Consider the following 12608-nt stretch of genomic DNA (forward strand, 5'->3'; position numbering starts at 1 on the left):
AGAAGACAAACTAGAACAAAAAAGAAAATAAAGGCATATGATATGTTATACTATGTGGTAAGATTAACCTAATATCTTCCAATGGGAAACATCCAGAATGTAATATACAGAGATGTATCTGTGCAAATGAATGTACCTATTCATGAATCACATATTTTGTATGCATAACCTAGACAAACTGGTAGTTTGATGATATAACTTCCATGGGACTGGTCATCATAGTTTCTACAGACTTACTGCAAGAATAGGATTTCGTGGAAGTTCGGAATATGTGATCCAAAGAAACGTAGCCAGCTGAGCACAAAACATCTGGACAGCCAAGTAGAAAAAACCTAGCTGAAATATCTGGCCAAAAAAATATTTTTATGCAGTAATAGATGCCCTAGAAACATCTGATCAAAACACATGACATAACAGGGAACTGGTCCTTAAAAAGGAAAGAAAAAACTAGTTACAAGGAAAAGCAAAAGATACAAGAAAGTACAAACAATTCCCACTTATAAGCCAAGTGGTTTAAAAGATGATGCAGAACACATCAGCATTATTTCAATAGCAGTAATTAGACAGAAGTCACATGAAAGTAATATATAGAAGCAAATCCAACTGACTTCATAAAGCTTATATATGAGACTTTGACATACATGAGATTGGGGATCAACCAATCTCAACTGGAAGTCAGGCCTTATAAAAGACATATGCAACTGGTAGTTAATAAGATCCATCAACACTCATCAGTCTATCACTTTGAACTTGAAAATGTAAAACGTATGTCTTTAAGAAGCACATGTCCACAGGATATGTCTTTAGATAGCTATACTGTTTGGCTAAAAGTAAAGAAGAATCCAAAAAAATAAATAGACTATACCAACTGCACATTCATAATTGCATTGAGTAAAGGAAATTGTGTCTTTAGGTTGTATGTTTTATGTAGTATGTCAATTTTTAAGATGAATTTGGCCAAAGCTGCAACCAGTAAATGGCCAAGCTCCAGAAGTTTCTACAAGCTATGGAAAACTAACAAGCTTCTCAGGCACACAAATATTGGTTTCTTGAAGCAAGGAATGTCCTTAAGCAACAACAGAAGTTGACAGTATCAAATGTATAGCACTATCTTTAACTTAATTTTTTCCTCAGATCTGGCTTGCATGTCAAAAGCCACCAGCAAAACCAGTGAGAAGTAGCAGTAGCCAACCATCAGGATGCCTGCACCCACAAGGTGATCTTTACTCCAAAGGTATGCGACGTCTCTTCCCATACTCTGCTTCCCTCAAACCAAACCCATGGTCAACCTCTTGTGCCATCCTAAAATTGCTTTGGGACCTTGAAGAGGAACTACTCCTGTCCAAGGTATCCTCATTGTTGTAATCCTGATCTCTCTGCTCGTGGTCTCTATGTCCATTTTTCTCCTCCCTTGAGTGCTCCTTATCAGACCTGTCCCAGTATTTTTCCATCTTGTAAAGTTGCCCTCTTTCAAAATTTCCTGACCAGTCATGCTCTGGATCCTCTTCTTTATCTTGTGGAATATTTGATCTGCCAGTTCTCTTATGGGACACTTCCTTGTGTCCAAAGTCAGAAACACAATTATCCCCACCATACCTTGATTCCTTCATCCTTCTTCCATTATCTGTAACTTTCCACCCACCCATGCTTGTATCCGTCCACATCCCTGTGGAGTGGCCTTCCATCCCACTGCTTCTGATCATCCCCATCCCAGCTCCAGCTACCCCACAGCCAAAGAATGATTGGTTTACATGTGGTGTCACTGCATGGAATGGAGGCACCATTGACCGGAAAGCAGGACCGGAAAAGCCACCAGAAGGACCTCCCCTACCGAAGTATGCTGGTTCAAAAACTGCACCCATCAGACCCTGTGAATGTATCAAGTCCCCAGCAAGATTGCCAAATCCAGGCCTGGCGAGTCCTTGCTGAAATATCGCCTGAAGGCCACCGGTCACCCAGCCCACGCCCTTTGAGCTGACACCACCTCTTCCCCTCATTGATCCAGTGCCACCTTGGCCTCTATTTTGATATCTCTGTCTGCCTCGACCCCCCAAGCCATCCCTACCAAGGTTCGTTCCCCCATCACCATTCTGATGATTAATTCTGCAGCCTCGACTGATTCCCTCATTCATTAGTCTCCTCCCCTGAGTTTGAGCATGATTTTGAGCTTGGTTCTTGTTCATGTGAGCCACACCCATCTTCTTCTTCAGAGTCTGAGGAGAAGCATACACCACCACACAAGGCCGACCATTAAACACATGCCCGTTCATTCCCTCTTTACAGGCAGCTGCTACGGTAGAATCGTAGAACTCAACCTGGCAGTAACCTTTAGATTTCCCACAAGCCTTTTCATCAAAGAACTTGACTTCTTTTACTCTCCCATACCGCAACAACACACTCTCAAGCTCAACATCGGTAGTCCACCAATGCAGCTCCCCAACAAAGAGCAACGTCGAGCCATTGTCATCCATTCGGCCGCCGTCTGTTCTCAAACTATTATCGGTCATCGGACGATCCCCAGTAGCAATAGCCGGTGGGTTTGGAGGCATCAGTGGCTGGCTTTTGGCACCGTCATTGCCCGGATCTGATGGTAGCGACGGAGATGCATTGCCGAACTTAGGATCTACGCTGATCTTGGAGCGTAATGGCGCCAAAGCGGAATTGCCTCGGAAGCCTATTCTCCCCCCATTACTCTCTCGAACCGCATCCGACGCACTGTTATTTCTACGAGGAAAACCATCGGGACCGTCACCAGGCAAAAGACTACCAGACTTCAGTTCAGGTTGTAAAGCTCCACTGCCAGATTCGGATCTATTTCCGTCCGGCCCAACTACGGGAACGCCCAGGCCGGTCGGCCCATCCGCCACCCGATCTGGTAACCCACCATTCCCGGAAGGAATGGCACGCCCGGCGACACCCTGGCCGACATTAACATCATCGTAAGGATGGTCGTAGCCATCCTCCTCCTCATCCTCCTCGTCGCCGTAATCCAACTGCTCTTCCGAATCCATCAATGCATTTAAATCCTGCACAGGTAACAAAAATTCAAATACATATTTTCTTCCTACCCGTCGAAACTTTCATCTTATGATAAAATAGGACGTCAAGCAGCTAAAAACAAGACCAAATTCGACCAAGGGGAAAGGACTTGCGGATGAAAGAGGAGCAGTGAGCAGTTTGGGGCACCAACCACACGCCATCTGTTTGAAATAATGTCTGAGAGAGAAGCAGCCCACCCTTCATTTATGTCCTGCTGAAACATAACATAAATGTTGGGAGTTCATGGAATGGTTATGAAGCACATTAATGTTGGCTGAATAGTAGAGGTTGGGAAAGGGCACACACACACACACACACACATATATATATATATATATATATATATATATATATATATATATATATATATATATATATATATATATATATATATATATATATATATATATATATATATATATATATATATGATTCTCTAAAAATAAGACATATACTTAAAATTAATTTTGATTATATATGAAAATAAGCTAATTAACCATATTATGGAATAAATAGAGACAAGACATGAAGGCCACATTTTAGAAGATCCTATGCAAACTGAACCAAAATACATACCTTTTACTCAAACGTTGTGTCTGGGACCCGCTGCTCTGTTCCAATCGTGACACGGGTAGATTGGTCGAGACGAAACAAACAGGAGTAGAAAGGTGGTAATGACTGATGCGTGCTCTTAAGCCCCAAAGCTAAACCCTTCGACTTGTGCGATCGCGGCGCTCCAACAAATAGGAGCGATTCCACCGTCGTCTCTTCTCACCTTCGATGGAGGAGACGGCAGCGGCGGCAGAGGGCGTGCCCGTCCCGGACGCGAGAACGGGCGTGGAGGCGAGCACCCGCTACGGCGGGATGTCGATCAGGCAGTGCGTCGACAAGATCAACAAGAGCCTCGACCGTGCGAACCATGCGTAGAACGAATTTGAATCGATGCGTTGAGTTCTTGGATTACAACTGACTTCTGGTGATGTTTTGGGTTGTGGTCAGATCCCAAGGTGAGGTTTCTGAGGGAGCACATGATAGACGCCGGATGCCCGGTCTGGGTGCGTCTCCTTATGCCGCTCAACTGCAAGGATCAGGGCTTCGCCGGCGGTTATACCAGCGGCAAAGGGGTTTTCTTCTTCTTCTTCTTCTTCTATTTTATACTTCTCACAAAGTAGCAGACTAGTTTTTATATCCTTAATTCTTTGATGTCTTTCACTTCTCAGTTGAGATTTACTGACCGGTATTGGAGCATTCTGCCTCATTTGCTTTTAGTTCTTGCTATAGTATTAGCCGCTGGCATATCTCAGTCTTTTGGCTCTTTTGTTAATTTTGATGTAGAGGAAACTTTTGGACCAATTCTTGACGTGATTTATGTCTAGTATTTCTTTTCAGGTGCAAAAGAAGCTCAAACTAAGTAAAGCTCTCCAATTAAAGGTTTTAACTAATAATGGTTTGATTGACAACCAAGGACAAATCATCAACCCATAGAACAAAAAGGGGAACAAACCAAAAGGGGAACAAACCTCAATGAACTTACATAATGCGAACTCGACTGTATAGTGAAACCAAAGAAATTAATTAGATGATTCAAAATAGTGGGCATTTTATAGGATGAGGATGGTACTGAAAGTGGAATGAAAATATTTATATTGGCGACGGTTTAGACATAATGCCAATACAGTATGGATTGAAGGGAGGTGGCTTGGACATGTCCAAAGGAGATTTTGAATGCTATGGCATGATGATGAGCTACTACATATCAGTGGCATCAGGAGTGGTAGACAAATGGCCATAGAACTTCTGTTAGAAGCTAATGTTGCTTCCTCTAAGACCGCTCGATGGCATGAAGTGGTCTGAATAGAGCTTTTTTGGTTGTCAATCTGACTATAAATTGAAAATAACTAGACTTGGATTTATTTTAGTAGCCTTCTGGTCCATAGTGGACATAATCATCTTCTTCATGCTTACTAAATTTGTTACTGTTGTTGATGATGATGATGATTCATAAAATAGATTCGATGTGTGACAAAATGAGTTACATCAGTCGCTTAATTTTCTTCCTTGTGCAAAATTGACTTGGGGATAAACAAGAACTTTTAGAAACATAATGAAATCAGAGTCAACATCTTTCACAAGCTCCTAGGACTTTCTGAAGTTCAGACTTGAAAAAGCTCATCCTAAATGTAGGACCTTAATGAAGACTTAAAAATAAGATGAAATAATTTAAAAACATCTAACAATCCAACTCAAACTGAATTTGTTAACTAATTTAAATCAAACTATCAAAGCAAAACTTCTAATACATTAATTTCCTTTGTGGAATCGGCCCACAAGATCACAGTTCATATTTTGAGATGTTAAGTAGTTCTGCAGTCCATGGTTTGCAATATCGTACCGTACCATATCGTTCGGTACGGGCAATATGAATCGGTCTAATAGAGGACCGATACGAGTGGTACATCGGTTTACCTTAGTGTATCGTGTGTCGGTACAGCTTGGTACGTACCGTACCGATGGCTGATCGGTACACTGGTACAATATGGTATTCAGAACCTTGCCGCAGTCCTATTATAGTTTATAATTTAAGTTATACAATTGCTAACTATCCTTGTTGTGATAATTAGGTAAGAATTACTTTCTATTTTTGACAAGTTTTTTTCCCAATCATTTCAGATAGCAATTTGTTGCAATCATATGACTTTCCAAGATGAAATAAATCAAGTCCTTATTCATGAGTTGATCCATGCTTATGATGATTGCCGTGCAAAGAACATCAACTGGAAAAATTGTTATCATCATGCTTGCTCTGAGGTAAAGTAAAGCTTCAGAAAGGCAGAAGTTTTGTATTTCATAATCATTTTTTTAGCAGGAAAGTATGCAATTGTTTTTTCTTGTGAGACAGTATAAATAGGCAAGTGTCCTTCGTGTTCATTCAGATTCGTGCTAATCACCTGAGTGGTGATTGCCACTACAAACGCGAACTGCTACGCGGATTCATGAAAATACGAGGTCATGAACAAGTGAGTTTTTTTTGCTCTGGATCTTAGATGATCAGTTTCTTTTATTCTCAGAGCATGAGAATTGCAATATGCTTGATTCCATTATATTACAAACATATTCTGCAAATTTTGAATATCTATGTTGATAATATTGATTGCAACTTATTGTTATAATGAGCACATATGTATAAGTAATTTAACTAGTCATGTTGCTACTTGTTAATTGGTAATAGTTTACCGGATGTTAGTGATGTTCTGAAAAGCTTCTATGGATATGCGGGCAGTCAATCTACTAAGTTTATGTGCTTTAAGTGCAGTCTACTGCTTCCGGAAGTGATAAGTTAGATATACATGTCCCATCGCATGGAGATGCATTAACCTCATTATGGTTTGGTTCAAGGATAACTGTACTGAATGGCACCAGTCTCCTGTGTATCGTTCCACAGACCTAATTATTGTGAAATATGCAGTGCTGATGGCAGCTACTTGGTTCTTAGGCATATTGCCTAAATGGGACATTCAGTCCTTGCTAACTCAGCCAACACTCCATATTAACCATTTTTTTCCTTCTCTTATCATGATGTCAACCTGTGTTGCCCCATCCTCACAACGAACATTTCCCTTGTGCTAGTGTCTGTGTGCGGAGTAACTGATGCCTGAATCACTCCATTGAGGTTGACAAAAGCTGGATCAGTAGCACTGTCATCATCATCTGTGATTCATCTGATGTGTGGTGGTTTTTACTCCCTTAATTCCTTCATTGGCCATCTTGATCTTCTATGCTGTCTTGTTAAAGAGGTGTTTTTCTCTGTTATCTTGTATAATGGAAATGCGTCTGTCATGGCTACGAATCATGCAGCCATTGATGATGCCAGGAATGCTGGTGATATTTAAATCCTCAGATTCAATCATAACTACCCGGCTTGGATCTTTATTTTGGACCCAGATAGAAATGGTAATGGATATTGCCATACCCACCCTGCAGCTTTCTCTAATACATGGGGAATGAGGTCATCCAATAAATGTTTCATTTGCAACAACTTAGAAAATCCATAGATTCTCATGTTTATTCCCTTGCAAACATTAACAAATTGAAATTTGTGGAGTTTGTCATAAAGAACACCAAAGACTTTGATTTGCTGATGGATAGCTGATGCTGGTTTTTATGGTTTTTATGTTTTACTCTCATCGAATTCGCCAAAATATCGAGCAGTGTAAATAAGATAAAACAACACTCATCTTTTTATTGATTTAATTTTTCTAGAAACCTGAATGTAGACAATCTAGCGAGCTAAATAAAGCTGGCTCCTCCAGTTGGTGTTACTATGCTTATCTGTTTATTCTGGTGGCACAAACCTTCTTTGCTGATCGATGCAATATATTTGTCCAGTTCATTTTCTGTTTTCTTGATTTCTCAGCATACCAAGTTTTGTTGTTATATGATAATGGTTATGATTTCTGACCTAGAGTTGCTTAAATCACTATTTATTCTTACTTTGCTTGCCTCTACTTGGAATGCTTAAAGGAATGTGTCAAAAGGCGGGCTTTAAAGTCGGTCCAAATTAATCCACACTGCTCAGATGCAGCTGCAAGGGATGCCGTCGAAGCTGTCTGGGATATCTGCTACAATGACACTTACCCCTTCGAGAGAGCTCCGTAGATTCAATTCTAAACTGCATCACTTGAACCATCCCACTATTGCTCTTTCATGTGGGAATTCGTTTGTTCCATCCATTGGTTGGTAATTCTATGAAGTCTTGGACATCTGCCTTTTCTCTGTTCACCCGGTGCCTACGTCATCGACTTGAACAGAAATGCTGATTTTTATATGTTGGAAGCTCATTTATTGATATTGTGATCCTGTACACCAATTCATGGGGATAAAGCAAAGACGTTCATTGCTTCAAACAGATGGATATGTCCAGGGATCATTGTTAGCTAGATAGCTTGCTGCATACAATATATGGAACTTGTTAACACGACAGACAGACAGACGAGATACAATGGTTAACTGCCGCCGTTGCTGCGGAGTAGATGTTAACTGGTGTATGATATTAATTTCCTCACAGTAAAACATTTAGGTCATTAGTTTTACTGGCAAAAATACAAAAAATGATAGATAAAAGAGTAATTTTAATTATACAATTATATTTTTCATGATGGTGAACGATGATATCGTTGGAGTGGCTATTGTGAATGAGGATGGAGAGCAATCAAGAGAGGTGAAATAAAAGGAGAAAATGAAGAGAAAGACGTAGATGTCGTTGGTGTCGCTTGGTAATTGTGTCAGCATCGACGTAGATGTAGGGCAGTGAAAGGATTGCTTAGCATATGCATCAACACCAATGTCGATGCAGAGCAACTGTGTCAGCGTCGACGTAGATGCAAAGCAGTGAAAGGATTGCTCAGCATTTGCATCGACGCCAATGCCGATGTAGAAAAACATTGACATAATTGTCGAGCAATGCGTGCAAATGCCAAGCGACCCTTTTGTCGCTCTGCATCTACGTTGGCATTGTTCGGCAATTACGTCGGTGTCAACGTAAATGCAAAGCGACAAAAGAGTTGTTCGGCATTTGCATCTGCATCGACGTAATTATCGAGCAACGCTGACGACATCTGCATCGTCCTCTTCCTCCTCTCTCTTTGTCTCACATCTCGTAGTCGCTCTCCCTCCTCATCCACAACAATCACTCAGTAACCCTAAAGATGTCGTTCTCCACCACCATCGAAAACGTAATCGGAACATTGAAATTATTTTTTTGCTTATTGTTTTGATACTTTCTTCTATAAATATAAAATCAATGAGATTGAGATAAATAGAGTTAGATATATTACTTTCACAATTATAAGGATTCTAATATAATTTTTTTTTAAATTTAAAAACTAGTATTCACTAAAAGATCTAACTACAACAGTTAGTTTAATATGTAATTAGGCCTCACATATGTCTTGTGTTGTGATGTCTCGTTATCATTCACTTGTGACTGAATAAAAAAGTAACCTTCCTTTTGCATTGACTGTGTTACTTTTTTAAACGTCTCTCCTTTAAAACATATAATCATAATCAGTGAAACATACAGATTTATGGCCACCCAATTAAACCAAAACGGTATCAGGAGAAGAGTATATTGAAACATTACAGGACCCTTTCCTAACTTGCTCATGAGAGTCTATTAAAGCATATACTAAGTCCTTTAAATTCTTGAGCTTTGTGATCATTTAAATAAATCTTAAGAGTTGATGATGATGATGATGATCAAGATTTTGATTTTGTGAACCCCTCTGCAACAAACAAACAAATCTCATGTTGATGCCACCCAAAGCATGGCTGGTTGACCATACTATGAAGGGTCATCCGGTGATGTGACCTTAATGATCATGCAAATAGCATCATTAATGCGATCTTGACCCCATATTGACTAAAAGCTACAAAGACAGACTAAATTGTGGAAGAGCCAACTTACTATTCTCTGAAGAAGCCCGGTGTTTTACGCCCATGAACGATGTAGAACAAATCCCAGATCCTCCCACGTAGTTGAATCCCTAAGAGTTCTTTTACTCGATGCTACTTATCCTAATATTACTTCCTTTTTACATTCGTTTGTTGTTCTAAATCAAATTATAATATTCAAGATAATATTCCTTCCAGTTAATTTGGTACTTATCAGAAAAATATTATATATATATATATATATATATATATATATATATATATATATATATATATATATATATATGTATGTATGTATGTATGTATGTATGTATAAAAAGAATTATGCATCATTCCAAATGACACTATCCCCATCACTGCGAGAGAGAGAGAGAGAACATCCCCCGGTTTTTGTTGCCGCCTGCAACAGAAATGACACTATCCCCATCACCCCCTTCCCTCCGCGCGCCACCCCCCACCCTCCCCCGGGCGGTTTTTGTTGCCGCCTGCAATAGATTAGCACTATCCATCACCCCAGCACTTTCTTCTTTCTCAAGCTACAACCCCGCGCGCCACCCACCCCCCCCCCCCACCCCCAACCCACAACCCAATAAGAGTAAGTCTGAGTTCAGCAAACCATCTCTTCTTCAGCAAACCATCTCTTCCAATAAGAGTAAGTTATTTGTTAACCAAAATGTTATGTTAATTTGATTTTTGTTTCAGTATTCATATGACATTCTTAAATGTTTACATGTTTTGTGTGCTTTCATAATTTTGTTTCCAGTTTTTTTTGTTATATGAGATTTGCATCACTTTAAGCTTGTATGAGAAGTTTACATGTTATCTTCAACTTTATGTTAATTTTAGTACTTTTAAGAATTATGATCACACTGTTAAAAATCATTTTGAGAAAAAAAAATACACTGAGGTTGTACTTAAAAATCATGTTTAGTACATCAATATTGTTTGAAACAAAGAGGCATTTAATGGAGAGCGCATGTAGTTGTTGGGATTGTTATTGCTATTTTAGATATTTTGTTTCTTTTGTTTGCCATTGTGCTACTGGTTGTACTTGGTTATTCAGAGCTTGTATGATATGCCCCATACAACAAATGATTCCTTGTACTGTTTGCACTTATGTTTGTTCAGATAGTAGGGATTTGGATTATGTAAAACGATAATTGTCTGCTGCAAACAACACATTTCATTCTGTAGTTTTTTCCTTCCCTTTTAGGATTCTTATTTAGTTGATCTGAAAACGTGGATGGTTGCATCAAAAGGTAGAGATATATTGGTTTTAGCAACATTTTGGCATTTTATGGATGTTCTCTAGTAAGTGTTTTTCTTTGAATGATCGTATTCAATTATGCTACATTAGGGATTGTTTTGAACACATCCATGACTGAATGTGTAGTGATGAAAGTTAGGAAAATAATTCACCGAATTTATTGTTTGGGTTTACATACAGATGTTAAATTCCACTCCCTTATGATTGTGCAGGTGAGTTAAACAAGTTCGTGTTTTACATTTATTATTACTACAAAAGTAATCTCATATTAAACGCACCTCTTATCATCCATATCATGTGGTTGCTATATAATGGTTTGTGTCAAGATGTTTGATCGCCTTAGGATCTCAAGAAATATTATTTTGTGCATTTTGTTGAAATGACGTCTAGTCATATTGTGTGACAATAGAGGTCTTATTTTACAATTAGTTATGTTATATGCACATTAGGATTAAGATTAATTTGTACAAATTAGGATTTCCTCCTTTAAAATAAATATATAGTCATATGGCTTACCGACATATAAGATGTAAGAGGAAAGGCGGTGTGGGGAGTCTTAGATTTGTCATGGATAATTACATATTATCCCCTTTAGTTGATTAAGATTAGCATCTCGATCTTTATATTTTAAATAATAACATTGAGATTTTTACTTATGAAAGTAAAACATTTAAACCTTAATTCTCCTTATGTCATCAATTTTGTCATGAATGGAAAGGGTAAAAGGAAAATTTCATTTAAGCTTTCCTCCCTATGGACAGCTTAAAGCATGGACAGCTTAAACATTCATTCTCAATTGACGATTCTTGTTATGAATGCTAACAAAAAGCATGTTATTCATCATTCAACATGCATTATCCACATAGACCAACAAAAGATCTTAATTTTTTCATGTATGAGTATATTAGCTTAAAATAAACAAGACTATATGGATTATACCCTTCTTGCTTATTTTCCAACCGTTAAAAACTATCAAAAATCTTAATCCATATGTGAAATCTCGATGACAATTATTGCACAAAGTGATCAAAACCTCATCAGATTATCAGAGGAAAGCTTAGAAGAATCATGGCTGAAATTTATTGAAAATTGATTGTAGAGACCTCCACGGTGCCCAGGGGTTATAGACGAGAGAGAGAGAGAGAGAGAGAGAGAAAACATCCCCCTTTGTATCGCTTGTCGTCACCTGCAATGCACCGCTCCACGCGTCTTTCGCCTTTCCCTCCCCCCCCTCCCCCTCCTGAGAGCTCCGACAAAAGCACCCAACCGTTTTCAGATACGTAAAACATCTTTTATCGTTGCCTGCAATAAATCGAATGGCATCGCTCCACGCATCCATCACCCCTTCCCTCAAAAAGAGATGCAATGTACTTAACTGAATGTACTGTTCACTTTAATAGATAAAAGATACAAAAACCAATTTTCTTTTGGGACCACATCATCCCTTAAGGCTTAGATCCAAACCCTAACCCTAACCGTAACCTTGAATTCAGACTATCCACAAAAATTGATACCGTCAACCAAAATGAAAATGAAGCAACCAACTTCCACTTGGATAACACATGATTCGTTTTTCATTATCCAACTCCTAACCCCCCCCCCCCCCCCCCCTTCGATTTTTGTTAGCTTTTTGTTAGCATTCATAAATTTATCTCACACGTGATTTTTTGTTTCATAAATTTTTACACATCAATCTTCGCCAAATATATTTTTAGAAATTGATGATTTTATATTCTATTCTTTCGTTGCACATTTGATATCGCCCCCAAGATTTTTCAATAGTATCCACATCCGTCCCACATCCGTCACTTCATGTTGAGATCGGAAATAACCCCTGTATCAATGAATCAGT

The 12608-nt window shown here is 38.9% G+C and overlaps 2 protein-coding genes across 2 annotated transcripts; one reads left to right on the top strand and one right to left on the bottom strand.

Annotated features, from left to right (window-relative positions):
- Positions 1-1029: 1029 nt before the first annotated feature.
- On the bottom strand, positions 1030-3314 carry LOC103976613 (uncharacterized). Its single transcript, XM_065139856.1, has 2 exons — positions 3191-3314; positions 1030-3026 (listed from the first exon to the last, which is right to left on the bottom strand). Exons 1-2 carry the CDS (start codon positions 3260-3262, stop codon positions 1224-1226), a joined length of 1875 nt encoding a protein of 624 aa, XP_064995928.1. The 5' UTR covers positions 3263-3314; the 3' UTR covers positions 1030-1223.
- Positions 3315-3742: 428 nt separating this feature from the next.
- Positions 3743-8012, top strand: LOC103976578 (mitochondrial inner membrane protease ATP23). The gene is made up of 5 exons (XM_009391839.3): positions 3743-3949; positions 4039-4163; positions 5710-5847; positions 5973-6056; positions 7561-8012. Exons 1-5 carry the CDS (start codon positions 3820-3822, stop codon positions 7693-7695), a joined length of 612 nt encoding a protein of 203 aa, XP_009390114.2. The 5' UTR covers positions 3743-3819; the 3' UTR covers positions 7696-8012.
- The last annotated feature ends 4596 nt before the right edge of the window (positions 8013-12608 follow it).

Source organism: Musa acuminata, chromosome BXJ3-2 (genome assembly GCF_036884655.1).
Source record: "Musa acuminata AAA Group cultivar baxijiao chromosome BXJ3-2, Cavendish_Baxijiao_AAA, whole genome shotgun sequence".
NCBI lineage: Eukaryota > Viridiplantae > Streptophyta > Magnoliopsida > Zingiberales > Musaceae > Musa > Musa acuminata.

Excerpts from the sequence above, each read along its gene's own strand:
- LOC103976613 (XM_065139856.1), bottom strand. The coding sequence starts at position 3,262 with ATGTTTCAGCAGGACATAAATGAAGGGTGGGCTGCTTCTCTCTCAGAC. Across the intron at positions 3,027-3,190 it reads TTTCAAACAGATGGCGTGTG|GATTTAAATGCATTGATGGA; the intron begins GTTGGTGCCCCA and ends TTACCTGTGCAG.
- LOC103976578 (XM_009391839.3), top strand. The coding sequence starts at position 3,820 with ATGGAGGAGACGGCAGCGGCGGCAGAGGGCGTGCCCGTCCCGGACGCG. Across the intron at positions 4,164-5,709 it reads GTTATACCAGCGGCAAAGGG|ATAGCAATTTGTTGCAATCA; the intron begins GTTTTCTTCTTC and ends CAATCATTTCAG. Across the intron at positions 6,057-7,560 it reads AAATACGAGGTCATGAACAA|GAATGTGTCAAAAGGCGGGC; the intron begins GTGAGTTTTTTT and ends GAATGCTTAAAG.